The sequence below is a fragment of the Artemia franciscana genome, chromosome 19 (genome assembly GCF_032884065.1).
Source record: "Artemia franciscana chromosome 19, ASM3288406v1, whole genome shotgun sequence".
NCBI classification, from domain to species: domain Eukaryota; kingdom Metazoa; phylum Arthropoda; class Branchiopoda; order Anostraca; family Artemiidae; genus Artemia; species Artemia franciscana.
Window position 1 is genome coordinate 34,349,790 of NC_088881.1, and position 16,343 is coordinate 34,366,132.

At 35.3% G+C, this 16,343-nt stretch overlaps 1 protein-coding gene across 4 annotated transcripts in view; it reads left to right on the forward strand.

Annotated features, from left to right (window-relative positions):
* The window catches only part of LOC136039600 (protein pellino-like), an 84,304-nt gene that overhangs the window by 32,759 nt on the left and 35,202 nt on the right, over nt 1–16,343 (forward strand). For all 4 annotated transcript variants that reach the window (XM_065723465.1, XM_065723466.1, XM_065723469.1 and 1 more), the window contains exon 4: nt 14,228–14,354. In XM_065723465.1, coding sequence (XP_065579537.1) covers nt 14,228–14,354 — 127 coding nt within the window. The remainder of the gene's footprint in view (nt 1–14,227; nt 14,355–16,343) is intronic.

Here is a 16,343-nt window from a genome sequence, read left to right on the forward strand (position 1 = left end):
GGGTGGGTTTGAGGGGAGGGGGCTATGTGAGAGGATATTTCATTGGAGGAATATGTCATGGGGGCGGGAATTCAATGAAAAGGGCGCAGGATTTTCTAGCATTAGTATAAGGAAACAATGAAAAAATAAACATGAAAAAAAATTTTCAATTGAAAGCAAGGAGTAGCATTAAAACTTAAAACTAAAAGAGATTATTACGCATATGACGGGTTCTTCTCCTCCTAAATACCTCGCTCTTTATGCTAAAGTATCTAGTAATTTCAATTATTTATTCTACGGCCTTTCTGATTCAGGGTCATTCTTAAAGAATTGGGACAAAACTGGGGAAAAAAAGAATTGGGGAAAAACCCCCTTATTTACATAATAAAAATATAAAAATATAGAATTTGTTACGTAAGTTATGTCTTAAGTTACGTATATTTTTTACTAATAAAAACGTTCGTTAAAAATTAAAAGTTCTATTTGCCTTTTTAAGTAACCGAAAAATTGTAGGTCAACTAGGCCTCCTTCCCCAACCCTTATTTCTCAAAATCGTCTAATCAAAACTAAGAGAAAACCATTTAGCAAAAAAAAAAATAATATACAAATTTAATTTAATAGTTCATGTCTGGAGAGCCAAAATGTATTGATTCAGAAACATTCAGAAATTAAATAAAAAAAACTAGTTTTTTTAAATGAAAGTAAGGAGCAACATTAAAACTTAAAACGAACAGAAATTACTCCGTATATGAAAGGGGCTTTTCCTCCTCAACGCCCCGCTCTTTACGCTAAAGTTACTTACTGTTTTAAAAATAGAGTTTAGAGACAGTGTCAAACTTTAGCGTAAAGAGCGAGGCATTGAGGAGGAAAAGCCCCTTTCATATACGGAGTAATTTCTGTTCGTTTTAAGTTTTAATGTTGCTCCTTACTTTCATTTAAAAAAACTAGTTTTTTTAAATTTAATATTTAGAAGGACCTCGTGAGTCAGAGCTCTTATTTTAAATCCCGACCGGCATTAAGCCTCTGATTTTCCTTTTAAAGCAATCAATTCATTCTTAGTATTTAGCTAGAGCTCATACCACATGAGCTTTTGGCTCTTCCGACCTCGTCACAAGTGCCATATGAGCTGTTAGCTCTTGTTTGAGTTAGTCTTGTCATATATCTTGCGTATTCTGCTACACAATAATTGTTGTTCCTTTTCAGTTTCAACCTCGTACTTTACTTTCATACAAATACTTAAAAAAAAGAACTTCAACAAAGCGATTATTATCAGGTTCTTCGTTTTCAAGATGTATTTGTTCTTGGCATTTTTGTTTGCATTGAGCTTCCGGTCATCAAAGGAATGTAAACATGTTAAACCCTGCCTGATTCAGATCAGTCTCAACGTTGTGTAGGAATACTATGTCTGTTAAATTCTTTCCCACGTTAAATTAACGCCGCTGAAAGGCTTCTGGAGTACAAGAAAAAAGCCCAACAAGAGCCAATCTCTTCCATTGATAGGGTTTGCGTTTAAAGACCCTAAATTAAAATTTTTATTTTGCAGACACAGGGGAGAGTAAAGGAAGACTTCAGTCTCCCTCGCTAAAAGTACAAAAAATTGAAAATACTGCTAGATTGATTAAGTCTAATTTACCTGCATGCTTAGATAGACATTAATATCCTGGTATATATATGATGTATCAATTATTATTTGCTTGTTCTTTTATAAGCAGTCCTGATTGGCCCAAAGTGGTGATCAGGGGGGGGGGGGCACTGATAAAAATTTTGCTTGTTTATATATTTTTCCCCTCTGACCGCATAACAAACCCTGTAAGTTTCAACTCTATGCGTTAAACAGTTCCTAAAATGTTGCTGATACGCCCTTTTGACAACTTGGATGCACACAATGTGTTTTGATTTACTTCAAGTTCCCCTCAATGTTCACTGAAAATCTTACCATATTGCCCTTAGCTGTAGTTGTAGTAGTAGTCACTTTATTATTTGTAGGATGATTAGTAGAAGTAGGATTAGTAGTTGGGCTACCAGTAGTAGCGCTAGTGGTAGTAGCAGTTGTATGCACATATTGCCTTTTGATCACTTGAACACCCCCTCCTCAAGCCCTGGAATTTCAACCTAATACAATAAGCCTCTGCTATGATGTTGTCTATATGTCCTTTTGATAAGCTGCTTACTCGTAGTGTGTTTAATATTGTTCAGCTTCCCCCTCAACGTATTCTGAAATTTTCACCTTAATACTCTTAGCCTTAGTATTAGTTGCAATAGAAGCATTAAATGGAGTAGTAGTAGTGATAGCAGTATTAGTAGTAGCGCGCAGAAATTGCCTTTTAGTCAATTGATATTTTCCCTAATTGTTCCCTGGAAGTTTCAAGTTAACACCCTAAGCCACTGCTGAGATACGCCCTTTTGACAATCTGCATGCCTATAGTATGTATTGACTTACTCCAATCTTCCGTTCAATCTACTCTTAAATATTTGCCGTCATACTGATAGTATTAGTAGTGCTAGCATCGTAGTAGCGGTAGTAAGAGAGGTAGTGTTAATGGTTTTGTATTAGTTGTCTTAGTAACAGCAGTAACCTAACCTAGCAGTATGTATATATATATATTGCCTTCTGGCCAATTGGACACCCCCTTATGTCCTCGAAGTTTGAGCTTGATGCGATAAAAGTTTGAGCTTGAAAGTTTGAGCTAAGATATTGCTGATACGCCCTTTTGACAATATTTGTACACATGTTATTTTTTAATTTAGTTAAACTTTCCCCTCAACATTTCGTCAAAATTTCACCTCAGTATCCTCAGCCTTAGTAGTGACTGCTACAGGAGCAGTAGTTGCAATAGCAGAAGTAGTTGTAGTAGCGTGCAAGTAGTGTCTTTTTGGTCAATTGATTATCACCCACGTCATCCCCTAGAAGCTTTCAACTTAATACCCTCAGTCATTTCCGAGTTATGCCCTTTTCCGAGTTATCTCCCATCAGTATTTTCTGAAAGCTTCACCTGAGTGCCCTTGGTCTTTTTGAGCATCAAAGATCAAACATCCCAATAACGAATGATGTATGTAAACAATGGACGGATTTTTTTTATTTACAGTCTTTGCCCCGAAGGATTTGGGGGGATGACATCCCCAGAGACATAGTTACTGCTCCTCTCAACTGTGCTAAACAAAATCGCCATCTCAATGGCTTTTGATTGGATGTGTATGAGGAATTAATAGGTGTAGGAGGGTAGGCCTCAAGCTACTTTTGACTCTTAGAAAGGATACGAGAACTTTCAATAACTGATTGAATGGGCTCCCTCCAAAGTTTTTTACGACAACTCCTTCTTTACGAATTAACTTGGTAAAAAAACACATTGCGCCCACATCACTCTTTACTCAGGAAGCGCTATTGCGCTACCTGTGATATTACCGATAACGCGTGTTTTTTTTACATTTAGGATCGGGTTCAAATACAATACCATTTTTCTGTCCTCAATTTAGATTTAGGTTTTTGTGTAATTATTTGATCCTTAATTGGAATTTTAATTTATCTTCTAGTCATGTCTTATGTTTTAAAAAAGAGCCAAACACCTTTAACATATCAATTAATTGCTTTATGATTCTAGACGTGTTGTCTCATTTTTTTTCTGCAAGCTGATTAATTAACTAAAATTCCCGTTAGATTGTCATAAGAAGAAGGATTTGAAATGTCAAATCACAGTTTCACAAGGTTGATTGTTGGATTCAGTTTTCTTTTGTATTGGGGTGAAGAAGGTTAAGAACCCCCATTGTTCTTAAAGGATAAGACTATGCCCTCTGGGAAGTTGGGCTCTCCTCTCTGTATGACATACTTCAGCTTAAAAAATCTTCGGATTAAAAAAAGCTTCTGTTTTCCGTTACTAACTACTGTTTCCACGTTGGGAGGGAACCTTTCTATCTCCGCCCCCTTCTCTGCACACATCTTGTACCCTTAAATCAAATTTAAATGGAGGTCGTAGAGTAAATCCCTACTCAATATTGATCTGAAGGGTCTCTGATCGAAAGTTAGGAAATTTTGGCTTCAAATTCCTTTTTTGTGGTTTCATTAAAAAAATAAATAAGAACTTAATAGACGTAGAAAATTCAATGATTTTGAACTTATAAGTTATTAGTACAAGAGAGTTTGCATGCTTTTAAGAAAAAGGGGAGGAGAACGTCCTCGAAAGGGGTAATCTTAATAAAAATCAAATTCAATCTGTCCGAGAGCTCTATACCGAGCGTTTTACGGCTTGATTCTGAACAACAAGAACTTTTACATCAAACAGTTTGTGGTAACGAACTGTAAGTAAGGAGCGACGCGGCTCAATAGTAACAAAATCTATAAAAACGGAATTTTTATTTCCATATCAAAAGAATTGTATTCTTATGCTGATTTCAAATATAAAAATCTTATCAAGTTTTATCTTACCCATCAAAAGTTACGAGCCTGATAAAACTTGCCTTATTTTCGAAAAAAGGGGGGACACTCCCTGAAAGTCATAGAATCTTAATAAAAATCACGTCATCATATTCAGCGTATTAGAGAATCCTACTTTAGAGGTTTCAAGGTCATATCTTCAAAAATGTGGAATTTTGTACTTTTTGCCTGAAGGAAGATCACGGATGTGTTGATTTTTTATTTTGTCAGGGGTGACCCTATCGACCCAGTGGTCCTAAAAGTATCGCTTGAAGGTTCATTCGAACGGAAATTAAAAGTTATAATGCCCTTTTCAAGTGACCAAAAACTGGAGGGCAAGTATGTCCCCTCCTACGCTAATTTTTCCCAAAGTCAGACGATCAAAATTTTGAGGTCGCCGTTTTGTTAGGCATAGTTGAAAAATCTAACAACTATGTCTTTGAGGGTGACTTAATCCCCTATAGTCCCCGGGGGAAGTTATGAACTTTGCCCATTGTTTACATATAGTATTAGCCATTGGGAAGTATACAGACGTTTTCAGGGGGGATTTTGTCTGGTCAGGGGGGGGGGTCTACGTGGGAGGATTTTTCCAAGGAGGAGTTTTTCATGGGGGAAGTGAATATTTTCCAGGAAGGGGTGCCAAGTTTTCCATTTCTATTTAAAAAGCGATCAGAAATTTCTTAAAAACAAGCTTTTCAACTAAAAGTAAGGAACAACATTAAAGCTTAAAACGAACTAGCGAGTAGCACCACAAGGAACTCCCAAAGCTGCAAAATTAATCAATAGATATTAATTTTGAGCCAATTTTGGTATTATTTCTGCAGTTATGCTTTTCAAAAGATTGTTTTTTAAATTAAAACTGTGGATCATGTTATCATGAAATCTAGTCATGAAATCTATCATGAAAACTAGTTATCATGGAAAGTAATTGAGAATCTGCGGCTTGATTGCACAATTTGACTGAAATGACATTGAAACTGTGTCGGTAAGGCCCCAATCATAGCGAGTAGAACCACAAGGAACTCCCAAAGTTGCAACATTAATCAATAGATATTAATTTTGAGCCAATTTTGGTATTATCTCTGCAGTTATGCTTTTCAAAAGATTATTTTTTAAATTAAAACTGCGTCGGTAAGGCTCCAACCATAGTGGGTTGTACCGCAAGGAACTCCCAAAGCTGCAAATTTGATCAATTTATATTTCTTTTGAGCTGATTTTTTTTTGTATTTTCTCGGCAGTTATGCTTTTCAAGAGACTTTTTTCCAAATTGAAACTGTCGGTAAAGCTCCAATCATAGTGGGTAGTACCACAAGGAACTCTCAAATCTGCAAAATTAATCGTTTGATTTTTCCTTTGGGCTGATTTTTTGTATCTTCTCGGCAGATATACTTTTCAAGAGATTATTTTTCAACTTGAAACTGTGTCGATAAGGCTCCAATCATAGCGGGTAGCGCCACAAGCAACTCCCAAAGCTGCAATCTTAATCAATTGATATTTCTTAAGGTGATGTTTGGTATTTTCTCGGCAGTTATGCTTTTCAAGAGATTATTTTTCAAATTGAAACTGTGTGGGTTAGGCTGCAACCATAGTGGGTAACACCAAAAGGGACTCCCAAAGCTGCAAAATTAATCAATTGATTTATCTTTCTAGCTGATTTTTGGTATTTCCTCGGTAGTTATGCTTTTGAAGAGACTAATTTTCAAATTGAAACTATGTGGGTTAGGCTCCGATCATAGGAGGCAGCATCCTAAGGAACTCCCAAATTTGCAGAATTAACCGGTTGATATTTCTTTCGAGCTGATTTTTGATATTTTCTCTACAGTTAAGCTTTCCAAGAGATTATTTTTCAAATTGAAACTGTGTCGGTTAGGTTCCAATCATGGTGGGTTGGGTAGTACCAAAAGGAACTCCCAAAGCTGCAAAATTGATCAATTGATATATCTTTTAAGCTGATTTTTGGTATTTTCTTGGCATTTATGCTTGAACATTTGCCCTTTCCTGAACTTTGAATGAAAAATTCTATTCATTTTACTAAAAAAAAAAAAAAAAAAAAAACAAAAAAAAAAAAAAAAAAAAAAAAAAAAAAGAGATTCGCTTTTGGAAAGATATATTTTTTTTTATCAAAATTTGAATATTTGTCTCCGACACAAAAGAAGCTAAATGATATTTCTAAAATTTCTGGGAAAATATATGTCAGCTCTTAGTTTTCTGTGATTTATATGGATCTTTTATCTATGCTCTGCTAGTTATCACTAGGCCGCCCAATCAATTCTAAATAGTTTGGCTACACAAACTAAAACTGTTTATGGACGAGATAGGCTGATCCTTTAAGGTATTAAAACCCTTTTAGATCACAAGGAAGTATTTATTGCAATTGGATCTTCATGGGAGAAAGTAAAGTGAAGCTTTGAATAGATTGGGTGGAGGACTAATGTGCGCAGCTGTGTTGGCCTCTAGTCGCTTGGTGCTACCGTGAGTTATTACTAGTGATAAAAGTAGTAGCGTAAACCCCAGAGGTACTCAAGTCAGCTAGTTTTGTTCTAGCATTCAACATAGGAAGTTTCGATACTTGTGTATTATTAAATAAAAGAACTAGTTTTTTTTAAATGAAAGTAAGAAGCGACATTAAAACTTAAAACGAACAGAAATTACTCCGTATATGAAAGGGTTTTTTTCCTCCTCAACGCCCCGCTCTTTACGCTAAAGTTTGACTCTTTCTCTTAACTCTACTTCTTAAAACAGTAAAAAACTTCAGCGTAAAGAGTGGGGCGTTGAGGAAGAAAAGCCCTTTTCATATACGGAGTAATTTCTGTTCGTTTTAAGTTTTAATGTTGCTTCTTACTTTCATTTAAAAAACTTTTTTTGTATTTAATTTCTGGACGTTTTTTAATTAATGCATGTTTTGATCTTGGCTCTCCACACATAAATAATTAAAACGAAATTTGCATATTATTATTTTTTTTTGCTAAATGGCTTTCTCATAGTTTTAATCGGGAGATTTTTAGAAAAAAGGAGAGAGGGAGGAAGCCTAGTTGCCCTCCCATTTTTGATTACTTAAAAAGGCAACTAGAACTTTTAATTTTTTCCGAACATTTTCATTAGTAAAAAATATACGTATTTTACGAATTAACTTACGTAACAAACTTCTACATTCTTATGTTTTATTGCGTATATGAGGGAGTTCACCCCTCCTCAATACCTCGCTCTTTACATTAAAGCTTAAATTCTGTCCCAATTCCTTAAGAAGGACCCTTGAATAGCGAAGGCACTAGAATAAATAGTTGAAATTACTAAAAATACTTTAGCGTGAAGAGCGAGGTATAACGAGGAGGTAAACCTCTCATATGCGCAATAATTTCTGCTCGTTTTAAGTTTTAATGCTGCTCCTCACTTTCAGTAGAAAACAAACTTTTCATATTTATTTTTTCATTGTTTTTTTTTTTAAGAATGCTAGGAAATCCGGCGCTCCCTTCGTGGAAATTTTCTTCCCCCATGATAAATTTCTCCAAGGAAAGTTCCCCTAACATATCCCCCTCTTCTCAATTCCCCCCCCCCAAAAAAAAAACACCAAAAAATCACCCTGAAAACGTCTGTACACTTCCAATTAACCATTACTATATGTAAGCACTGGTCAAAGTTTGTAACTTGTAGTCCCTCCCACGGGAACTGTGGGGGAGTAAGTCGTCCCCAAAAACATAGTTTTGAGGTTTCTCGACTACGGTGACTTAAATGGCTATCTCAGAATTTTGATCCGGTGACTTTGGTAAAATAATTAGCGTGGGAGGGGGCCTAGGTGCCCTCCAATTTTTTTGGTCACTGAAAAAGGGCACTAGAACTTTTCATTTCCGTTAGAATGAGCCCTCTCGCAAGATTCTAGGACCACTGGGTCGATACGATCACTCCTAGGAAAAAAAACACCAACAAATAAACACGCATCCGTGATCTGCCTTCCGTGATTCCATATTTTTATGGCACTTGGTATTAACCAAGTGAAATATAGCAATCGCCAATTCTGCCGGTCTGTCTGTCGGTCTGTCTGTCTGTCGGTCTGTCTGTCTGTCGGTCTGTCTGTCTGTCGGTCCCGGTTTTGCTACTTTAGGCACTTCCAGGTAAGCTAGGACGATGAAATTTGGCAGGCGTATCAGGGACGGGACCAGCTTAAATTATAAATAGTCGTTTTCCCAATTTGACCATCTGGGGGGGGGAGTGGGGGGCCGGTTAATTCGGAAAAAATAGAAAAATGAAGTATTTTTAACTTATGAATGGGTGATGGAATCTTAATGAAATTTGATGTTTGGAATGATATTGTTTCTCAGAGCTCTTATTTTAAATCCTGACCGGATCTGATGACATTGGGGGATTTAGTGGGGGGGGGGGGAACCTGAAATCTTGGAAAACACTTAGGGAGGAGGGATCGGGATGAAACTTGATGGGAAAAGTAATCACAAGTCCCAGATACATGATTGACATAATTAGAACGGATCCGCTCTCTTTGGGGTAGTTGGGGGGGATTCTGAAAAATTAGAAAAAATGAGGTATTTTTAACTTACGAACGGGTGATCGGATCTCAATGAAATTTAATGTTTAGAAGGATATCGTGTCTTAGAGCTCTTATTTTAAATCCCGACCGGATCTGGTGACATTGGGGGGGAGTTGGGAGGGGGAAACCTAAAACTTGGAAAACACTTAGAGTGGAGGGATCGGGATGAAACTTGGTGGGAAAAATAAACACAAGTGCTAGATACATGATTGACATAAACGGAACGGATCCGCTCTCCTTGGGATAGTTGGGGGGGGGTTATTTATGAAAAATTAGAAAAATGAGGTATTTTTAACTTACGAACAGGTGATCGGATTTCAATGAAATTTGATATTTAGAAGAATATCGTGGCTCAGAGCTCTTATTTTAAACCCGACCAGATCTGGTTACATTGGGGGGGGGAGTTGGGAGGGGGAACCCTAAAACTTGAAAAACACTTAGAGTGGAGGGATCGGAATGAAACTTGGTGGAAAAAATAATCACGAGTCCTAGATACTTGATTGACATAACTGGAACGGATCCGCTCTCTTTAGGGCAGTTGGGGGAGGGGTTAATTCTAAAAATTAGAAAAAATGAGGTATTTTTAACTTACGAACGGGTTATTGGATCTCAATGAAATTTGACATTTAGAAGGATATCGTGTCTCAAAGCTCTTATTTTAAATCCTGACTGGATCCGGTGACGTTGGGGGAAGTTTGGGGGGGGGAAGTTTGGGGTGGGGGAACCTAAAATCATGGAAAACGCTTAGATTGGAGGGATCGGGATGAAACTTGGTGGGAAGAATAAGCAGAAGTCTTACATACGTGATTTACATAATTGGATCGGATCTGATCTTTTTTTTTTTGGGGGGGGGGGGGGGGTTAATTCTGAAAAATAAGAAAAAATGACGGATTTGTAACTTACGAAGGAGTGACCGGATCTTCATGAAACTTTCATATTTAGAAGGACCTCGTAACTCAGATTTCTCATTTTAAATCTCAATCGGATCAAGTGTAATTGGGGGGCAGTTGGGGGGGGACCGGAAATCTTAGAAAATACTTAAAGCGGTGAGATCAGGATGAAACTGGATGGGAAGAATAAAAACCTGTCTAAGATACATGACTGACATAACCGGACCGGATCTGCTCTCTTTGGTGGAATTGGAGGGGGGGGGGGTAATTTTGAAAATTGAGGTATTTGTAACTTACGAAAGGGTGACCAGATCTTGATGAAATTTGATATTTAGAAGGATCTTGTGCTTTAAAGTTCTTATTTTAAATTCCGACCAGATCCTGTGACGTTGGGGGGAGTTGAAGGGGGAAACCGGAATTCTTGGAAAACGTGAAAATTGGGGTATTTTTATCTTACGAATAGATGATCGGATCTTGACGAAATTTGATTTTTAGAAAGAATTCATGTCTCTGAGCTCTTATTTCAAATCCCGACCAGATCGTTTGACATTGGGGGGAGTTGGAGGGGGAAATCTGGAAAAACACTTGGAGTGTAGGAATCGGGATGAAGCTTGGTGGATAGAATAAACAAATGTCCTTGATACGTGATTGACAGAATCGTACTGGATTTGTTTGCTTTGGGGGAGTTGGGGGGAGGGGTTCAGTGATTTGGTGAGTTTGGTGCTTCTGGACGTGCTAGGACGATGAAAATTGATAGGCGTGTCAGGGAGCTGCACAATTTGACTTGATAAAGTCGTTTTCCCAGATTCGACCATCTGGGGGGCTAAATAAGAGGAAAAATTAGAAAAATAATTAGGTATTTATAACTTAGTGGGTGATATAACGAGTGGGTGATCGGATCTTAAGGAATTTTGATATTTAGAAGGACATCCTGACTCAGAGCTCTTTTTTTAAATCCTGACCGGCATTAAGCCTTTTATTTTCCTTTTTACATCAATCTATTGATTCATAGAATTTTGTTAGAGCTCATACCATATGATCTCTTGGCTCTTAGCTCTTCTCGCCTCGTCACAAGTGCCATATGAACTCTTAGCTCTTGTTGTAGATAGGAGCTTGAAACTTCTACAATAGGTTTTCTGATACACTGAATCTGATGGTGTGATTTTTGTTAAGATTCTATGACTTTTAGGGGGTGTTTCCCCCTATTTTCTAAAATTAGACAAATTATCGCAAGCTCGTAACTTTTGATGGGTAAGTCTAAACTTAATGAAAGTTATATATTTAAAATCACCATTAAAATGCAATTCTTTTGTTGTAACTATTGTTATAAAAATTCCGTTTTTTAGAGTTTTGGTTACTATTGAGCCAGGTCGCTCCACTATTGAGCCAGTTCGCTACCACGAACTGTTTGATTCAGAACACACTCAATAAGTGAAGTTAGGCTCTTCTGTGAAACAAACTACGATGCAGATACATCTTAATGAAATATTTTATATATAGAGGTGGCTAGGTTAAGTTAAGTTAGGTATTTGTTATAATGCATCCCATCCTTTCTAATTTGCAAATATATAGACCAAACATTTGATAATGCTAATGAAATAAAACAAAGTACGATGAAAATATAATACTTTATTAGGAAAGCTGTAAAATTACAACTTAGAATTATGTACCCAGAACTCATAAGTGTTGAAGAATAAAAATCTTCATTTCTAAATCCATGTTCAGACAGTATCTTCTATCACTATGCGTAGCAAACTAAATTGCGTTTTGTCTTTGTGGCTATGAAACCAGATTTTCTCAGCAAAATTCTTGAGTGCGTTCTGAATTGAATTGAATCAATTGAATAATGAACAAGTACCAAATATTTCATTAATATTTACCTGCATCGTAGTTTGTTTCACGAAAGAACATAACTTCACTTATTGAGTGTGTTCTAAATACTTCACAAGTACTGAAGTTTATTTTATCTTCTGTTTGTCTATGGCTTTGAACAACAATTAAAGTCTTGTGTTAAAAAAAAAATCTTTCCCTGAAACAAGCTGGGATACTTTCAAACAGTTCGAGATAACGAACTGTAGTAAGGAGCGACCCGGCTCAATAGTAACCAAAACTTTAAAAGATGGAATTTTGATGCCAATAGTTACATCAAAAGAATCGCATTTTAATGCTGATTTTAAATATATAAGTTTCGTCAAGTTTAGTTTTATCTATCAAAAGTTACGAGCCTGAGAAAATTTGCCTTATTTTAGAAAATAGGAGGAAAGTTTTTTTTATGGTTTTAAAAATTAGAGCTGTGACAAAGAGTCAAACTTTAGCGTAAAAAGCGAGGTGTTGAGGAGGGGACAACCCCTTTACTATACGGAATAATTTCTGTTCGTTTTAAGTTTTATTGTCGCTCCTTACTTTCAGTTAAAAAAATCTTGTTTTTCATTTAATCTTTAAGGAAACAAATCATCCTCGTTTTGTAATAGCTATTTCTGCTTTGAAGCAATAATCACAAATATTTTAGTTTTTATGCCAAGAGTAGGAGTTGTGTAAACGAGCAGAAAGTTTTATTTATGCTTTGATTATGAATGTAAGTTTCATTTAGAAAAAAAAAGTTTTATCCTGCTTTTATCATAGCAGGCGACTTCAACCAGACGAAAAAAGGCTGGCTTTCATCCAGTCTATCCCTTAGACAAGTGGTTCACATGCCTACTCACGTCTCAGGCAGCATTCTGGATCTCATTCTTACGAACTGTGAGTCCCACTACTGTAATCCTGTTTCTCTCGGACCAGTGGCCAAGTCCGACCATTTTGCTATTACGTGGAAAGCCCACAGTTCATTGCCCAAGCCTAAACTAAGCCGCGTGGTTACCCGCCCGCTGACGGACTCTGCCATACGAGCCTATGGTCAGTGGATAGGCAATTATGATTTCCCAGAAGTTGACGGAGATTCAAGCATCCACGAAAAGACTAAAAGATTCAGTGACATTCTGTACTCCAAATACACCGAAATCTTCCCCACCAAGTCAGTTATCATTAGTGAGTTTGATAAGCCATGGATTACCCCTGCCATAAAGAAACTCATCCGTGAGAGATGCCGCCTATATTCTATATAGATTTCAGCTCCTGGTTCAAACCTGCTTACAGAATTGAAAACTCCTATTTGCACATATTTCTGAAACCTTTTCAATGTGTTTTTAATCTAAAAGACAATGACAATTACATTTCAAGAAATGTAGATTGGTAGAAGGATTAAGCTGAATTTCAGCTAACGTTAAAACTGCCATATAAAACATACAAAACATACATACATACTTACAAACTTACAAAACATACCAAAAGCTTGCTGGTGTAATATAAACGTTTAAGTAGCTATTTATGAAACTTCCCTATAGATAGCTATATCATGCTTCTCTCTAAAATTGCTCTTGGAAATTGTGTCAACTTAGAGTGAGAAGACCTAAGATTAAATATGCAAGGGCGTGAATTAGGGGAGGGGGAACATATCTTTTTTGTATTTTCATTGAGAAATCGAAAGAATAACGAAGTTGCTTCCCCCGGGATTTTGATTAGATGATGTATATATATATATATATATATATATATATATATATATATATATATATATATATATATATATATATAATCATTACCTTTTTTTGAGTTTCTATAGAAAAAATAGAATAAAGACTCCTCCAGGTTTTGAAAAGCTTATTTTGTCCCTCCCTCTTACATTTTGGAAAATTGATGCCTCGAATTAAACAAGTAGTTTAAGTTCTGATTTTAGTTTTAATTTATAACTATGTAGTTTATTTGATTAACTAATTGGAAAATTATCTCAACTTTGATCATTAAGGGTAGACGTTGTGACAGTTTTTGGTCTTCATTGATTTCACTAAATTCTCCGTAATAGCTATGTATGACTTTGACTTATCTGGAACTAACACCTGGGGGAAATGATAAGACTGAAAATTCAAGCGGGTCTCTGGGAGAAATAAGAAAAAAAAGGCATAAAAAATAACGACGAAGATACACTATTGTAAAATATTAGGTTTTTTTTTAGCTATAAAAGAATTTGAAAAAAATGGGATGTTTTTATTACGACTGAAAAAACAACCTATCCGCACAGAAAAAAAGAAGAAGCAGAAGAACAGTAAGAGGACTATACCACAAAGTGTAGTCTAGATAACAAGTCTAGATAACAACCTATCCGCACAGAAAAAACGGAAGCAGAAGAACAGCAAGGGGACTATACCACAAAGCATAGTCTAGATAACAAGTCTATCAGTAAATCTGTGCATCAGAACAATTGATATTGACTAGAATCCGCACTCCTTGATCTTGTTCCAGTTTCGTCAATTTTATTTCAGTTTTTTATTCCTAATTTATTTATATTGTTTTCAATCAATCTTTATCTTATTTTAGTTATAATGGTCAGCATCCAGATGGCGATAAAGGTCGAAGAAAGTCATATTTCTTTTTGAAAAAGCGGCCAGTTCCTAATGGCGTTCAACCTTCTAGGAGATATGATCTAATTGCCAAAGATACCAATGTAAGCTAATTGTTTGTCTTCCTCTCTAGGGGTAGAATCTATTCGCAAGAATGATAAATAGCTTAGTAATAAAATATAATAAAACAATGAATTAGTTAACAATAATTAATAAATTCATAATTAATATAAAAAGCTGAATGCTAAAATAATAATAAAATAACTTAATAAGTTAGTTTTTTTTCCTCTCTAGGGGTAGAAACTATTCGCAAGAATGATAGCTTAATAATAGTAGCTTAAGAATGAAGTAAAATAAAATGATAATATAAAGAGTTAATAATAAATTAACTAATAATGATGAATTAATAATTGATAATAAATTAATAACAAATTAATAATAAATTCAAAATAAATTAATAATAAAACAATAATAAAATAGCTTAATAAAATTGTTTTTTGTCTTCTTCTCTTGGCGTAGAAACTATTCGCAAGAACGATAGCTTAATAATGATAGCTTAAGAATAAAGTATAGTAAAATAATAATGAAATAAATTATTAACAATAAATAATAAATTAAAAGTAAGTATAATAAACTAATAATAAAATAGCTTTATAAGCTAGTTTTTTGCCTTTCTCTCTAGGAGTTGAAACAATTCGCAAGAACGATAAATTCAAAATATATGCTTTCCACAAACTGCCTTACCTCTCCTTCCCCCTCCAAGAAAAGAAACCTTTCTGTAAGTTTCAAGTTGATTCCCAGCTTTGAGACAAAATGTTGTATACTTAACAAGCTTCGTATAAAATTCGTCAACTACTAGCAAGCTTATTGTTGTATATATAATCTCTAAAGTGTGACATACTCGCTTGTCTTCAGTCTTTCAGAACAAAAAAGCGTCTGCTCTCTTGCGAGCAGCCAAAACCCCAGTGACTGTGACAGCCCCCCAGGTATATATTTGGTTCTCTTGCCTCTTTAACATCGCGTGATAATTTTGAGACTAGGAAATGGCTAGGTGTTACGGACATTTACGTAATTTATAACATAAAATGTGCAGAAAATTATGAATGGATTAGAAATGAAACATATGAAAATAATGAAAAAGAAGAAGCAAAACCAACTATTTGTGGCAGGGGTGTTCAAAACCACAACGATGATTTATTAGATACGAAAAATCTAAACGAAAAATTGTTCAGATTATGAGGAAGTAATGAGTATGTGGAAATGGTGTTCTTTTCAATAGAAATATGTCATGGTTCATCTGCACCTTACCTCATTTTGTACTCTAAGAATTTTGTCAGAAAGGTTTTTAAAGATCTTACAAATATACTTAGAAAATGAAGCTTTTTGTAGCCAATATTGTTTTCGCCTGATCTGGAAATCATCAACCACACATTTAAAGAGTAAGAGTTGGCCAAATAAATGTAACCACAATTAGTATTGTGCACGGCTTATGAAGCTGAGCTTCATCTTTCAAGTGCCAAGGACCTCAAAATTAAAAACATTTTTGCCCCCTGGATTCGTCTTACTTTTACTTAGTTGATTTTCTAAGATTTTCATTTTGTTGGTCTTAAAATTATGGATTTTTTAGGGCAGTACTACATTTTCGCCAGTGTTGCCAAGTTGAACCGTGAAAAAGGCTAAACTAATTAGTCACATTTATGAACGCTTTTCATTTGTAAAAATTCAAATATTAACTCCAAAGACGACTACACCCTTGAAGAAAAGCTACATTTTTGTAATCTGTTTGGTGCTATAATAATCCCTTATATAATAATATAATAATAATTAATATAATATAATAATATATAATAATAATTAATATAATATAATAATAATCCCTTATTTTTCCCTTGCTAGTTTTTCACCCACGTTTCTATTTTTTAAATCGGGTCCCCGCAACTACTAAAAACTGCGTAACTGCATAAGGAGGTCATTTTCGTTAAAAATGGAATTTCCTTTTTTTTCCTAATACTTAAGACATATTTGGTTGTTTAATTTTCAACTTAGTTAATTTTTAAAATCAAATTGTATTTTCACCGTCCTTTGAGATTAAA